The sequence below is a fragment of the Eptesicus fuscus genome, chromosome 15 (assembly GCF_027574615.1).
Source record: "Eptesicus fuscus isolate TK198812 chromosome 15, DD_ASM_mEF_20220401, whole genome shotgun sequence".
In the NCBI taxonomy this organism is placed as follows: Eukaryota; Metazoa; Chordata; class Mammalia; order Chiroptera; family Vespertilionidae; genus Eptesicus; species Eptesicus fuscus.
The window spans coordinates 62,888,610-62,905,960 of record NC_072487.1 but is presented as its reverse complement, the minus strand read 5'-3'; the positions used below and the strand labels follow the sequence as shown (position 1 = coordinate 62,905,960).

The following is a 17,351-nucleotide window of genomic DNA, read 5'->3' as shown; positions in this document are numbered from 1 at the left end:
TTTATGGGCTTGATTCCCAGTGTGTGTGTGTGTATGGGGGGGAGCATATGGAGGAGGCAGCTGATCAATGATTCTCTCTCATCATTGATGTTTCCATCTCTCCCTTTCTTTCTCCCTGAAATAAATAAAAATATATTTTTAAAAATCTGAGAATTTAAGACTGATGTGTGGATTAATTAGAAAAGGTAGGGGAGGTCTCTAGTCGAGTACCCAAATGTTCACCAAAATGCTCAGCATTATTATGAAATATAGTTTGTGGACTATTCTATCTTGTAGCTATTCTGGCATCCAGTGGCTTTCAATGGCCACCCATTTCTAGACTGTCCCTGAGTTTACAGCTGTGGGTTAATGGGACCCGGCAGGTTCACAAGAGGAGGATGGTAACACTCCAACAACACCCACTCAGCATTGGAGTCTCACGTTACTTTCAGGCAGAAACAACTGACACCACTTTGCAGGAGCTCATCTTCTGTTTCTGCCACAGGGAATTATTATGGTTTGGCTCTGGGCTGGTGTAGAAATGATCCCTCCATGCTCATCAAGATCTAATCTCATAGAAGTCGGGACCTTGCTTTCTTGTTTATTGCTGCATTTCAGTCCTTAGAAGAGGTCCCAACACAGAATTGATGTTAAAAGTAATGGTTGAATAAAACAGCAAACCCCCTCCAGCTTCTGTGTGCTAATGTCTTGTTAACTACAACATGGGGGATCAACGTTTTCCTGCATCCAGATTGCAATAGATGGAAGATGTATACATCCTCAGGTGTGTGGAAATAATATGAAATTATTTTAAAGTGGTTTTCCTAGAGAATGACAGTATGAGATGTGATGGTTCTGGTCATTCTTTCTAGGTTCCTGAGACTCCCAACCATTCTTCATCCCCAGCAGACAGAAGAGCAGCATGAGGCCTGAGAACCAGAGCAGCGTGTCCGAGTTTCTCCTCCTGGGGCTCCCCATCCCTCCAGGGCAGCAGGGTGTGTTCTTCACCCTGTTCCTGAGCATGTACCTGATCACAGTGCTGGGCAACCTGCTCATCATCCTGCTCATCAGGCTGGACTCTCGCCTGCACACGCCCATGTACTTCTTCCTCAGCCACTTGGCCTTCTCTGACATTTCTCTTTCCTCTGTCATTGTTCCAAATATGCTCATGAATATGCAGACTCGGCAACAATCCATCTCCTATGTGGGATGCATTTCTCAGTTGTATTTTTTCATACTTTTTGTTGGTCTTGATAATTTTCTTCTGGCTGTGATGGCATATGACAGGTATGTGGCCATCTGTCACCCTCTGCACTATTCCACAATCATGAGTCTGGCACTGTGCATGTTGCTGGTGGCTGGCTCCTGGATGGTTGTCTGTGTCCATGCTCTAATTCATACCCTCCTCTTGGTCCGACTGTCCTTCTGTGCTGACAATACCATCACCCACTTCTTCTGTGATCTCACTGTTCTTCTGAAGCTGAGCTGCTCAGACATCTCCCTCAATAATCTGGTCATCTTCACCGAAGGAGGAATGCTTTACTTCCTGCCTTTGAGCATTGTTTTGGGCTCATATATCTGTATAGGAACCATCATCCTGAAGGTGCCCTCCGCTAAGAGACTCTCTAAAGCCTTTTCTACCTGTGGCTCCCATCTCTCTGTGGTGTCTTTATACTATGGGACACTTGCTGGTGTTTACCTTCTTTCCTCATCATGGGGTACCAAGGACATAATTGCTTCTGTCATGTATACAGTAGTTACCCCCATGCTGAACCCCTTCATCTACAGCCTGAGGAGCAGAGATATAAAACACGCCCTAGAGATGTGTATGAATAGAGTTAACTTTTTAAAGTGGCAATCACTAGATTCTCTTGTTGCAGTCAGGAGCACAGGAAGATAGATCTAAAAGTATTTATGTTCGACATCTCCATATAACATTAACAGAATATGCATTCTGTTGTCATGTACAAGAGTTGTTAATATGTCAACTAGGTCACATTTGCCACTTGGATTGTTAATAATTCATTATTATTTTTTGCTTGTCCATCGTCTCTTATAAGATACTAGAGGCCCAGTGCATGAAAATTTGTGCACGGGGGGGAGGGAAGGAGCAGTCCCTCAGCCTGACCTGTATTCTCACAGTAGTCTGGGACCCCTCGAGGGATATCCGCCTGCTAGCTTAGGCCCGCTCCCCAGGGGAAGAGGCCTAAGCTGGCAGTCAGATATCCATCTGGCAGCCCAGGATCCCTCAAGGGATGTTTGGAACCCCTCACTCCTTACTCCCCACCTGCTTGCTGCTTCTTACCACTTGGCTCGCTGCTCCTTAGCACTGCCACAGAGGCAGGAGAGGCTCCCACCACCACCGCTCTGCTTGCCAGCCGTGAGCCCGGCTTCTGGCTGAGCGGCCTCCCGCTGTGGGGGTGCTCTACCACCAGGGGGCAGCTCCTGTGTTTAGTGTCTGCCCCCTGATGGTCAGTGCGCATCATAGCAACTGGTCAATCTGGCCGTTCTGCTATAATGGTCGCTTAGACTTTTATTACATAGATTGTGTGTTCACCACCAAAATTCAGGTATCCTTTCATCACCATTTATCTTCCCTTTTCCTTCTTCTACTTCCCCCCACCCCGGCTTTCTTCTGATAATAACCATACTGTTGTCTGTGTCTATGAATTGTGGGATTTTACTTAATCCCTTCAACTTTTTCACCCAGCCCCTCAACACCCTTCCCCTCTAACAGCTGTCAGTCTGCTTTCTGTATCTATGAGTGTACTTGTATTCTGTTCATTAAAGTCAACATAAATATGAAATTATATGACTTTTGTCTTTCTATAACTGGCTTATTTCACTTTGCATAATAATCACAAATTCCATTCATGCTGTTGCAAAACATAAAGATTTTCTTATTTTTTATGGCCAAGTAGTATTCCTTTGTATAAATGTGCCATGGCTTCCTTTCCCTTTCCATTGAATTTATTGGGGTGACACTGGTTAACAATATTATACTGGTTTCAGATGCACAATTCCACAACACATCATCTGTACACTCTATTGTGTGTTCACCAACACAAGTCTCCTTCCATCACCATTTATCACTCTTATATCCTCTTCCATTTTCCCCAAGGCAGACTGCCCCCTAGCAATCACCATACTATTGTCAGTGTCTACTAGGTTTTCTTTTTTGCTGAAACAAGCAATTCAGAGAACAGTTTGTACCACAGCATTTTTATCCACTTGTCTACTGCTGGGCACTTAGGATACTTCCAAATTTTGACTATTGTAAGTAATGCTGCAATGTACATTGGAGTGCATATATTATTTCAAATCCGTGTTTCAGGATTCTTTGGATATATTCCCAGAAGTGAATCACTGGGTCAAAAGGAGGTTCCATTTTTAACTTTTTGAAGAAACTCCATACTGTTTTCCACAGTGGTTTCACCCATCTGCATTCCCACTAACAGTGCATGATGGTTTCTTTTCTCTACATCTTTGCCAGGACTTTTTTGTTGATTCATTGATGATAGCCATTCTGGTAGGTGTGAGGTGATATGTCATTATGGTTTTCATTTGCATTTCTCTGATGATTAGTGACATTTAGCATCTTTTCATATTTCTATAAGTCATCTACATGTTCTCTTTGCAGAGTGTCTAAGCAGGTTCTTTTTGATTTTTTAATTGAGTTTTTTCTGGGGGTTTTGGTGTTGAGTTATATAAGTTCTTTATACATTTTGGTTATGAACACCTTATCACTATATCATTGGTGAATATGTTCTCTCTTTCAGTGGGTTGTCTTTTCATTTTTCTGATGGTTTCCTTTGATGTGCAAAATCTTTTATTGGATGTACTAGTAATCCCATTTGTTTATTTTTCCCCTCCCTTGTGGAATATATTTAAAAAATACAGTGCTACAAGAAATCTATGAAACTTTGCTGCCTATGTTTACTTCTAAAATTTTTATGGTTTTGAGTCTTAAAGTCTTTCATTCATTTAGAATTTATTCTTGTATATTGTGTAAGTGGATGGTTTAATTTCATTCTTTTGAACATATCTGTCCAATTTTTCCAACACCATTTATTGAATAAACTGTCTTTAACCCATTGTATGTTCTTACCTCCTTAGTTGAATATTAATTGTACATACAGCAGTAGGTTTATTTCTGGACTCTCTATTCTATACCACTGATTAATATGTCTGTTTTTATGCCAGTACCACCCTGTTTGTATTATTATGACCTTGTAGTATAGTTTATTATATAGTGTGATTCCTCAAACTGTGCTCTTCTTTCTCAAGTATGCTACGGCTATTCAGGGTTTTTTGTGGTTCCATATAAATTTTTGAAATATTGTTCCAGTCTGTGAAATATGCTATTCATACTTTGATAAGAATTGCATTGAATCTATAGCTTGTTTTGGGTACTATGGATATTGTAATGATGGTAATTCCTCCTATCCATAAACACAGTACATGCTTCTACATATTTGTATCTCCAATTTCTTTCTTCAGTGTCTTATAATTTCCTAGTACAGGTCGTTTACATCATTGTTTAAATGTATTCCCAAGTAATTAAAAAATAACATACATATAATCTTTATTGTTGAAAATATTACATATGTTCCCTTTTTCCCCCATTGACTTCTCCCATCCTGCCCAACCCTGGCCTTCACCACTTTATTGTCTGTGTCCATGGTTTATGCATATACAAATATGAGTTCATTGGTTGAGCTCTTCCTCTCCAACCCTACCATACCATCCCTCTGAGGTTTGATAGTTGGTTCGATGCTTCTATGTATCTGGGTCTATTTTTGTTCATCAGTTTATGTTGTTCATTAGATTGCACATATGAGTGAGGTCATGTGATACTTATCTTTCTCTGACTGGCTTATTTCTCTTAGCCTAATACCCTCCAGGTCCATTCATGGTGTTGCAAATGTTAACAGTTCTTCTTTCTTTTTACAGCTGTATAGTATTCTATTGTGTAGATGTTCCACGGGTTTTTAATCCACTCATCTGCTGATGGGCACTTTGGCTGTTTCCAAATCTTAGCTATTGTAAATTGTGCCACTATGAATATAGGGGTGAATAGATTCTTTCTGATTGGTGTTTCTGATATCTTAGGATATATTCTTAGAAATGGTATCATTGGTCAAATGGGAGTTCCATTTTAGTGTTTTGAGGAAACTTCATACTGTTTTCCACAGAGGCTGAACCAGCCTTTATTCGCATCAGCAGTGTACTACTAAGTAGGGTTCCCTTTTCTCCATATCCTTGCCAACATTTGTTGTTTGTTGATTTATTGATGATAGCCATGCTGACATGCGTGAGGTGGTACCTCATTGTCGTTTTGATTTGCATCTCTCAGATGATCCCAATTTCCATAGCAAAAACAAATTTAAGATACTTAGGAATAAACTTGACAAAGAAGGCAAAAGTCCTGTACTCTGAAAAGTACAGGACATTGAAAAAGAGATAGAGGAAGACATAAAGAAACGGAAGAATATAGCATGTTCATGGATTGGTAGAATCAACATCATTAAAATGTCCATACTATCCAAAGCAATCCATAGATTCAATGCATTCCCCATTAAAATACCAACGGCATATTTCACAGACCTAGAACAAACTCTCCAAAAATTCATCTGGAATAAAAAAGACCCCAAATAACTGCAGCAATCTTGAGAAAGAAGAACAAAGTTGGAGGGATCACAATGCCAATATCAAGCTATATTACAAAGCAACTGTTCTCAAAACATGAACGGACATATAGATCAATGGAACCAAACAGAGAACCCAGAAATCGACCCAAGTCATTGTGCTCAATTAATATCTGACAAAGGAGGCAAGAGAATACAATGTAGTCAAGACAGTCTCTTCAATAAATGGTGTTGGGAAATTGGTCAGGTAGATGCCAAAAAAATGAAACTAGACCACCAACTTACACCATACACAAAAATAAACTCAAAATGGATAAAGGACTTAAAAGTAAGACAGGAAACCATAAAAATCTTAGAAGAACCCACAGATAGCAAAATATCAGACATATGTCGCAGCAATATCTTCACTGATACAGCTCCTGGGGTAAAGGGAACTAAGAAGAAAATAAACAAATGAGACTATATCAAAATAAAAAGTTTCTGCACAACAAAAGAAACCATCAACAAAACAACAAGAGAGCCCACTGTATGGGAGAACATATTTGTCAATGTTATATCTGATAAGGGCCTAATCTCCAAAATTTATAGAGAAATCATACATATTAACAAAAGGAAGATAAACAATCCAATCAAAAAATGGGCAAAGGGCTTAAATAGACACTGTTTAAAAATGGACACACAGAAGGCCAAGTGACATATGAAAACATGCTCAAAGTCACTATCATAGGAGAGATGCAAATTAAAATGACAATGAGGTCCCATCTCACACCTGTCAGAATGGCTATCATCAACAAATGACAAACAACAAGTGCCTGCGAGGATGTGGAGAAAAAAGAAACATCATGTACTGCTGGTGGGAATGCAGACTGGTGCAGCCACTGTGGAAAACAGTATGGAGTTTCCTCAACAAATTAAAAATGGAACTTCCATTTGACTCAGTAATACCACTTCTAGAAATATATCCCAAGAAATCAGAAACGCCAATCAGAAAGGACATATGCACCCCTATGTTCATAGCGACACAATTTACAATAGCTAAGATTTGGAAACAGCGTAAGTGCCCATCAGCAGATGAGTGGATTAAAAACCTGTGGTACATCCACACAATGGAATACTATGCTGCTGTTAAAAAAGGAAGAACACTTACCATTCACAACAGCATGGATGGACCTGGAGAGCATTATGCTAAACCAGTGGTCGGCAAACTCATTAGTCAACAGAGCGGCAAACCACGGCTCGCGAGCCGCAAGTGGCTCATGAGCCGCAGTTTGCCGACCACTGTGCTAATCGAAATAAGCCAATCAAGAGAAAGATAAATACCACATGATCTCACTCATTCATGGAACATAATGAATAAGATAAACTGATGAACAAAAATAGATCCAGAGAAAGAGAAGCATTGAACACACCATCAAACTCAGAAGGAAGGCAGTGGAAGGGTGGGGTAAGAAATCAACCAAAGGGGACTTATATGCATCCTTATAAGCATAACCAATGGACACAGATACTAGGGGTTTGAGGATATGTGCTGGGGGTTGGGGGTGGCCTGGGAGAGGTCAATGGAGAAAAAAGTAGACATAGGTAATACTATCTACAATAATAAAATCATAATATGCTAATTAGACCAGATGTCCTTCCAGACAAAGCCAGGGCTGCAAGGGAAGCCCGGATCCGGGGTGCCAGAGGGAAGCCGGTGCCAGCAGCCAGGGGAAGGAAGGCCTGTATTTGCAAGAATCTTGTGCATTGGCTCTCTAGTATGTAATACTTTAAACAATAAAGAATTTAAAATGATAAAATATCTCAGACCCCAAAGATTGTCTTCTGCATAGAAATAGGGCTTAACAAGTTGTAGAGATTGAGGTTTAGATTTAAATAGGAACTCTTGCATAAAATATAAAGGTAATATTTTGAACTCTAAATATTTTAAGGCAAAATCAGTAGGCAAATACAAAATAAAAAAAGAAAGAAAACATAAGCTGTGAAGATATTTTTAATGCTTGGGAATTATTGTTACTGCCATTAAAAAAAAAACAATAAAAATGAAATAATGTAAAAGAAAAAGAAGGAACTCTTACCAGTTGCAACAGCATGGATGTACCTGGAGAGTATTATACTAAGAGAAATAAGCCAGTCAGAGAAAGATAAGTATCACATAATCTCACTCATATGTGGAATGTAATGAACAAAATAAATCCAGGGACATAGAAGCGTAGAACAGACTGTAAAATCTCAGAGGAAGGTGATGGTGGGTAGGTGGGAAGAGATCAACCAAAGAACTTGTCTGTATATATGCATAATCCACCACAGACAGTAGTGTGGTGAAAGTCTGGGGTGGGGAGTGGGGGTGGGCTAGAAGGGTTAATGGAAAGGGGAAAGGGGACATATGTAATACTTTCAACAATAAAAAATAAATTAAATTTGAAATTTTGTTTAAAAAGGATAATAACACTAGCTATTGGGAACATTATCATGTGCCTTCTGATAATATGCACGGTGGTATATCAGCTATAAATCTAAGTCTGAAATATACATACAAACATACATACATATATACATATACACACAGAGAAGGTAGGAAACATAGTAGAATGTCAACCACTGGGGAATTGGCTGAATTCTTTGTCCAGGAATTCTTAATATCATTATTACAACTTTTCTATATCTTTAAAATCATTTCAAAATAGAAAGTTGAAAAATCTTTCTTCCCAGCCAGAGCAATGCCCAAAAACAAAGGCGTCCAGGGCATGACTGGAATCAGGGACACTGTCCCCCAGGACTCCAGTCCTCTGGCTCTTGGACACACAGCTCCCAAAGGGCAGTCAGAAATCAGCCACAAGCTTGGGGACTTGGTTGCAGTCTCTCATTAGCAGTTAAGTGTTATATGTGGACTAATTTCTCTGGAGCTGGTTAAGGAAAAGGAAAGCCTGGAGAAGTGCCAACGACACTTCTGTGTGTCTGGATATTAGGTCTTTTGAAGAAAACCTGAGGAGATGGACAACAGTCTGGAGCAGGAGGTGTCTGAACTCACCAATGACAAGCCCATGTGAGAGGAGCTGGAAATCTGCACTTGGCGATGGATCTGCCTGTGTGCTAGTGGGTTCATGTGTGAGACTGTGTGTCCACCAATATGTCTATGTGTATATGTATGTATTGTGTATGTTTGTGTACGTACTGTTCGATAGTTGTGTGTGTGTATGTGCTATGAATCTGATTCAGTCTTGTTTTAGGGCTTGTAGACCAAGTTATCAGCCTCCTGGCATGTGGTTGGGATTCCTGATTCATGTCTGTAACTGTAAATACTGGCATCATAGCTGAGCACCTGGAGTGAGACTGTTGTCTGTGCTGCTGGACAAGAAGTTGCAGATCTCAAAAACTAACCAAGGTCAGCTCAGAGAGGGCTCAGACCTCTGCTTAGCAGTGTGTTGTGGTGCATATGTGAGCTGTGTCTGTGGATGAGACACTCATGTGTGAGAGCTGGAAGGTGTATTGCTGGATTTTCTCTGTGTGTATGTCACCATCTGTGTGTAACCACATGCATGAGTGTTGGTGGTGGTTTAATGACTGTGCCTATGACTGAGTAGGCTTAACTACCCCACACTGACTGCCTTCCCCAGGAAGGGGATGATCAGAATGGGGACAGTATGCCTCTAATTAATAGGAAAGTGTATACTATTTGTTGTAGTGAGTATGGCTGGGTGTGCATATGTGTGTGGTGTGTGTTTCTTGCAAGATTTTTGATTGTTTGTGATCTTGTGTGTTTTTGGTGAAGTGTGTGTAATGTTTGAGTTACAGATATGTGGTGAGTTGAGGGTTTACCAGGTGTGTTATGAAGCAGGTGTGTTGATGTGCATGTGTTTTTGGGTGAGTGGTGGATCATTGTATGTTGTGTATGTCCAACTTTATATGTTAATTTTGACTTGTGTATATGTATATGAGTGTTTCTGAGCTGAATCCCATATTGGCTATCCTTCCCTTAGGTTGGGAATGTGATCACAGTTCATTAAGATTTTCAAATCAGCAGTGTGTGTGTGTGTGTGTGTGTGTGTGTGTGTGTGATCTGTATCCATGACTCAAGTATTTCCTAAATTGTCCTCCTTCTAGGAAACCATTACCTAAGATACTCAAATTCTAAGCAACACCCTGTTTCTTGAAATGAATCTGCTATCATTTTTATGTACCTGAATATGACAGAGTTACTCAGGATTTTCCAACCTTTTCTTTACTTTTACTAAACATCCCAGGGAAACAAACAAACAAAAAACCATAAACTCCAGGCATCATGATGTGTGAAGGTATTGGGCAGAATTACCATTCAATAGTGATGAGACCTTAGGGAAGTTATTTAAAACATTGGTCTCACTTTCCTATCTATAAAATGGAAAGAATTACCATACACTAGTTTTGTGAATCTTGCAGAAACTCTCAGTAAATAGTTATTGCATAAACAGACCTTACTGTGGCACAACATGAGGCCAAGAGAATCAGCTCCTCAAGTCATCCACCCAGAAAGCGGTGAGGCCAGACTCACTCACAGCACAAGGAATCTGGCTGCAGAGTCTTACCTTCACTCAGTCCTCTGTCAGGTGTGCCCAGAGGGTCAGAGGGTCAGAGGGCCAAGGAAAGAGGTCCTGTGTGTCCCATTTATTCCTACATCCTCAATTAGGAAGCATAGTGCCAGGAACCTGTTTGATTAAAATAATAAGTAGAATGAATTTGTGTTTTTTTTATTACAATTACAAAGTATTTTATTTAGAAATCACAACCATTGCAAAATGGCTTTAAAGCTGGATTTGGGGGGGTGTTTGTCAGAGAAGGAAGAAAAATGAGTTAGGAATTCAGTCCTGTCTCGTCTAAATTTTCCAATGTGTATTCTGGTTTTTAGTTGTGTGAGGTAAAATATTCAGTCTGGGTAGCTTTAAAAAATATAAATAACTTTAACTTAAGGTGTGCCTCTTTTATGCTGGACCTGGTCTTAATGTTTTCTTTTCTTTTTTTTTTTTTCCTTGTTTTATTTTATTTTTTAAAATTTTATTTTATTGTTTCAAATATTACATATAGTATTATATATGTCTCCTTTCCCCCCATTCATTTCCCCTGGACAACCCCACCCCCCAGCACATACCCTCACCCCCCTAGTGTCTGAGTCCATTGGTTATGCTTATATGCATGCATACAATTTGAAAGAAACCATGTTTGGCACCAAGGGTTGTTGCTCGCTTTGGCAGCGCTAGTCAATGATTTATGTATTTAAGAAGTTATTCTTTTTCTCCAGGAGAAAGTAAGAGACCCTAATGTGGTGGCTATAATCACTCTTCAAAGTCTGACATTTTTCACTGCCCTTTCATTCCCAGAAGAGAGAGGAGGAGCATGAGGCCTGAGAACCAGAGCAGTGTGTCCCAGTTCCTCCTCCTGGGGCTCCCCATCCCGCCAGGGCAGCAGGGCGTGTTCTTCACCCTGTTCCTGAGCATGTACCTGACCACGGTGCTGGGCAACCTGCTCATCATCCTGCTCATCAGGCTGGACTCTCGCCTGCACACACCCATGTACTTCTTCCTCGGTCACTTGGCCTTCTCTGATGTCTGCTTTTCCTCTGTTACTGTCCCTAAGATGCTCGTGAACATGCAGACTCAGGATCAATCTATCCCCTATGCAGGGTGTGTAACACAGATGTATTTCTTCGTATTTTTTGGTTGTATTGATAATATTCTCCTTGCAGTGATGGCATATGACAGGTATGTGGCCATCTGTCACCCTCTACAATACACCACAATCATGGGGAAAAAACTGTGTACCTCACTAGTGGCTGTGTCCTGGTTATTTTCATGTAGCAGTGCAATGTCCCACACTCTCAGCCTGGTCAGGCTGTCCTTCTGTGCTGATAACACTATCCCTCATTTCTTTTGTGATCTTGCAGCTCTGCTCAAATTGTCGTGCTCTGACATCTCCATCAATGAGCTGGTCATCTTCACTGTGGGGGCACTGGGTATCATCATACCACTGACTGGCATCCTGGCCTCTTATGTCCGCATTGGGGTCTCCATCCTGAGGGTCCCCTCTACCAAAGGGATCTGCAAAGCCTTGTCCACCTGTGGCTCCCACCTCTCCGTGGTGTTTCTATTCTATGGTACGATTATGATTCTATACATTTTCCCATCATCAAACAACTCCAATGACAAAGACATAATTGCCTCAGTGATGTACACAGTGGTGACCCCCATGCTGAATCCGTTCATCTATAGTCTGAGGAACAGAGACATGAAGGGGGCTCTGGGGAAACTTTTCAGGAAGGAGATCCTTTTCTCCAAGTGAAAATTACCTCATCTTCTCAGTTCTTAGTTCACCAAAAGTCACTGTTAGAGATTCCTCTTTGGAAAACTACACAGGGGATTATTCTTGCTACTGACACACCCATCTCAGCTCCATGTTTCAGTTACCTGTTTTGACTGTTATTACTATTTGCTTCCCATGAACCCAGTGGCTTCTTCCAGGCACAGACTCACCAATTGTGCTCTTTGAACCAACTTCTTTTTGCTTTAGCTTTTTATTTTTTGTTTCTTTATGCTTCTATAAGCCTTGGCATCTGATACATACAATAGCACCATTATCTCAGTTGTCTTTAAAGCACCCAATTTAAGTCAGGAGTAGAATTTATCATCCTTTACAATTACAATATTTCCTTATATTAATTAATAGACAAAAAATCTTGCTTTGATACATGTTTCCTCTTTAAGGTAAAAGAAATTTTGACTGCAAATGTATTTGGTGTTTGAATTTGTTAGGCATTCTTATAAGCTGTATCCTCTCATTCTCGAAGTTGAAGAATATGGAAAATGTCTAATGTGATGTGGCTTGGAAATTTTTGTAGTGTTTATGTTGACATCTTATATGAGTTTGTATCAATACTTGTGTAACTCAGTGGTGTAGATAATTCGAACACTTGAAATGGCTGCGTAAGAATTCATCATAATCCATATTTCAGCAATGGGATCCTTAGTTCCACCCTCAATTTGTCAAACATGTTTTTCCAGATCTAGGAATCTCAATTTAACTCCAAAGTTCAAGGTAAGGACATTCAGAATGCTGGCCTACTGAATGGAGCAGCTGACTAATTAAATGCTTCTTACGGTTTCCTAAAATCTAAACACAATACAAAACTTCTGCCAGATGACTCTTATGTGAGGCTGAGGTTGAGGTCATTTAAATTAAGCGATTAAGAGCAACACATGTAACGGAATCAAGATGCATGTATTGAAAATAAACATCTACACCTACACTGGGGATTGCTATAGATAACTGATATGGAGGAAAATCTACCAAAACTTTGCAAATAACTGAAAGAACTTCATATCCTTGGGAGCCCTGTAGATAATGCAATGTGGACCAAACATAAGGAATCATCCCTTGAGAAAGCGATGGAATAGGGCAGATGTAACTCTGATCTCCAGTCATTTGGATGGTGACTGGGTGGGAAAAGCTTACTCTTCCAAGGGAATCTGCTCTGAAAAACAAAGATGGAGAAAAATAATATTTCTACGTTAAATTCTGCTGTGAAATACATTTGTGTGGAAAGGCTTCCCTGTTGTGAAATTGTGTTAATTAAGATAATGAGAAATGGTCTCAAAGGAAATGTCTCTGAAGTCTGAGGGGACCCCTGCTTCTTTCTTATTTCTTTTATTTTTAATAAATCTTTATTGCTGAAAGTATTACATATGTCCCTTTTTTCCTTTTCATTTACAGTTTTATTGACATACTAGAGACCTGGTTCACAAAATTTGTGCACGGGGGGTGGGGGAGAAGGGGGGGTGTCCCTCTGTCCAGCCTGCACCCTCCAATCTGGGACCCTTCCAGGGATGTTCAACTTCCCATTTAAGCCCGATCCTGGTTTGATGAGGCCTAAACGGGCAGTCGGACATCCTTCTCACAATCTAGGACTGCTGGCTCCCAACCACTTCTGCTTGCCAACCTGATTACCCCCTAACCACTCCCCTCCCAGCCTGATTGATGCCTAGCTGGTCGCCTGCCAGCCCGCTAGCTCCTACCTACCTTCCCCTGCTGGCCTGGTCACCCCTAACTGCCCTCTCCTGCCAGCCTGGTTGCCCCCTAATTGTCCTCCCATGCAGGCCTGGTCGCCACCAACTGCCATCCCCTGCTGGCCCAGTCATCCCTAACTGCCCTCCGTTGCCAGCCTGGTCACCCCTAACTGCCCTCCCTTGCCAGCCTGGTCGCCCCCAACTGCCATCCCCAGAAGGCCTGGTCACCCCTAACTGTTCTTCCCTGCAGGCCTGGTCGCCCCCAACTGCCCTCCCCTCCTGGCCCAGTCACCCCTAACTTCCCTCTTTGCCATCCTGGCCACCCCTAATTGCCCTCCCCTGCTGGCCCGATTGCCCCTAACTGCCCTCCCCTTCTGGCCTGGGCACCCCTAACTGCTCCCCTTGCTGGCCTGGTCTCCCCTAACTTCTCTCCCCTGCTGGCCTGGTTCCCCCCAACTGCCCTCCCCTGCAGGCCTGGTCCCCCCCCCCAACTGCCCTCCCCTGCAGGCCTGGTGCCCCCCAACTGCCCACCCCTGCAGGCCTGGTCCCCCCCCCAAATTCCCTCCCCTACAGGCTTGGGTCCCCCACAACAATCCTCCCCTGCAGGCCTGATCACCCCCAACTGCCCTCCCTTGCAGGCCTGGTCCCTCCCAACAGTCCTCACCTGCAGGCCTGATTGCCCCCAACTGCCCTCCCTTGCATTCCTGGTCCCTTCCAACTACCCTCCCCTGCTGGCCTGATTGCCCACAACTGCCCTCCCTTGCAGGCCTGGTCCCTTCCAACTGCCCTCCCCTGCTGGCCATCATTGAGGGTAGGGAAGTCAATTAGCATATTCCCTCCTTATTGGCTGTGGGTGCTGCCATCTTTGAGGGCGGGCAGTCAATTGGCATATCCCCTCTTTACTGGCTGTGGGGGCTGCTGTTTTTGAGGGTGGGGCAGTCAATTAGAATATTCCCGGTCGAGCAGAAAATGGCGGCGGAATAAACAGACGTGTTCTGAGCCTTGTCCCAGAGCAGAAAGAAAGAACAGCTGAGGGTCTCACGGGGAGTGTTTGTTGGCAAATTAAGGGACAGCTAAACTCTAGGATTAGGTGGGGGTCTGCTGGACGGGGTTCCCCTGACCAGGCAGCACCCACTGCTGCTGGGTCCCCTCCCAGAGCTACAGGTTCAGATGCGGAGACAGTGCCATCTTGAAGGGGAAAGTCGATCTTATCAGAAGCCTGAAAATCCACAACTGTGGCAACCACTGAACAGCTGTGAGCCCCATAACACCGGTCCCCAATTGGCACAAACACACAGATTCAAATGAGCTCTTCACTCCACCACAGAAAGGTCAGATTTCACCTGGGATAGGTGAGGTCTCTGATCCCCACAGGAGAGAGAAACGCATGCTTTGCGGGAACTGGAGTACCGGGGAAGTCTGTGCCTAGAAAAAATTTATGGCTGTGGGGTCTGGTGTGATCTGTGAATGCGGAAGGGGGTCCTCAGTGCTGCTAACAGAAGGGATCAGAAGGGACCTCAAAAAGGGATCAACCCATTTTGATCTGATGTGGAAGGAAGCCTAAGAATTTCAAAGGTGTGCTGGCTGCTTAGACTTGCACGCAGACCCATTGTTCGCACACTTGGGCTTTTTCCTCTTCAAATCCTTGCTTCTGATTACTAAGCCAAATACATAGGATCACCAAGTTGGGGACACCCTGGGAGACTGCAGGGGAAAGTTGTTTTTCTGGAACCTGGGGGTCGGAGCAGGGAGTAACCATCGGAGAGCCAGCTCTGAGGCAGCCCACTCCCACAAACCGGTATTGAGTGCCACAGGGAAAGAAGGATCTAAACACAGCCTATACAGGCCAAATAGATCCAGATGTCAATCCAGAAACACTGCCACCCAGGGGCTGAATCACAAATTGACTCTTGTGTAATCAAAAATAAAGGAATACGAGAAATTAAGACACCGCCTGCTTAAAAATCAGGACTGGCTTACAACATTGAAGAGTAGTGGAATGCAAGGAACTGCACTACTGTCTGGACTGGGAAATAGGTGTGCCAAACAGAACAATAAAGGAAGTTAATAACCTTCACTACTGCACATTTTAGTTTTTTGTTTTCATTTTTTGCATCTTTTACTTAAGAAACTAATTTTTTTCTTTTTTCCTCACTTGATTTTACCTTTATAATTATTACATTTTTATTTTCAATCAGTATTATTACTACTATAATTTTACCTTTTTTTTAAGTGTCATTTTATTTTCTCTTTATTTTACTTTGGGATTAGTGTTCTACATTCTATTTTCATCTTTCCTTTAGCAATGTTTTACTCTATATCAACTCTACCTCTATGCCATCACTCTCTTCCTAACCTTTCCCCTTTTGGTGTCCTGTTTATCTTACCCCTTTCCTGCTTTAGATTTTCCCTATTCTTTCTGTTTACCCCCTGTTATATATATTCTTTCACCCTATTATATATGTAATTTCCTATCCCTTGATTCAAGTCCATATACACCTCTCTCTTCGCTGTCTTAACTATCCAAAAAATTGTTTTTCTCTCTGTCCTTTTGTTGTTGTTTGCTTGAATGTTGATTATATCGAATTTTTATGCCTTTTTGTGAGATTGTTTTGCTTATTCTTTTTGTTTGTTTGTTTTTTGTTTGCTTTGTTTTTGTTTTTGTTTTTTGCTTCTGTTTTCCCTCACCTCACTTGATATTAGTTGGTATTGTAGTTTGTATTAATCACCAGGTACTTGTTGCTGGCATTTGCTGGGATTAGTGGTTGTTCTATTGGAGTTTTCTCCCTATATATATAGTTTGTTCCCCTTTTCTGTCTTAGGCTCTTTCTCAACTCTTTTACTTTTTGTTCCTTTTCCAATTTCATTTTGGCACTCCTTATTTTTTCTTTCTTTTTCCTCTTCTCTCTCCTATCCTCTAATATGCCTTTCTCTGGTGGTCACCTTTATTTTGGGTTATTAATATCGTGAATACATATCTCTCCAGTGCCTTGTGTGTTGTACCTGGTTGTGTTGTATTTTGTGCCTTCAAATCAATGCATGAGAGAGAGAACCACATAACCAGACGCCCAGAGAAGAGAGACCATGGGGAGACAAAGAAATAGCCTGCATATAACAGAAAAGCAGGCATCACCAGAAAAGCAAGTAAATGAAATGGAGGAAGACCTGTCAGAGAAAGAATTCAGAGAAATGGTCATAAGGTGGCTGAAAAGAATGGAAGACAAATTCGACAATATGAGTAAGAACCAAGAGGAAATGAAGAAAAACCAAGAAGAAATGAGAAATGACATCGCTGCTGTAAAGAACTCAATAGAAAGCATCAAAAGTAGAATAGAAGAAGCAGAGGACTGCATAAGTGAGTTAGAAGACAAGATGGAAAAAAAAACCCAAATAGAACACCTTCTAGAAAAAAAATTAGAAAACATGAGGAGAGCCTAAGGGAACTTCGGGACAACACGAAACAAAACAACATCCAAATAATAGGGGTACCAGAAGGAAGGAAACTGAGCAAGGAATAGAAAACCTGTTTGAAGATATAATAACAGAAAACTTCCAGAGAAACCAAGATGGCGGCATAGGTTAAACACCTAACCTACAGCCTGGCACAACAATTTCAAAAATACAACTAAAAGTCAAAACGGACATCATGTGGAACCACAGGAAAGCTGGCTGACTGAAATGCCCACAACTAGAA

General features: G+C 41.8%; 1 protein-coding gene across 1 annotated transcript; it reads left to right on the top strand.

The window, feature by feature from the left end:
- The first annotated feature begins 901 nt into the window (after positions 1–901).
- On the top strand, positions 902–11,936 carry LOC103304544 (olfactory receptor 1J4-like). Its single transcript, XM_054727704.1, has 2 exons — positions 902–1,398; positions 10,994–11,936. Exons 1-2 carry the CDS (start codon positions 902–904, stop codon positions 11,934–11,936), a joined length of 1,440 nt encoding a protein of 479 aa, XP_054583679.1.
- The last annotated feature ends 5,415 nt before the right edge of the window (positions 11,937–17,351 follow it).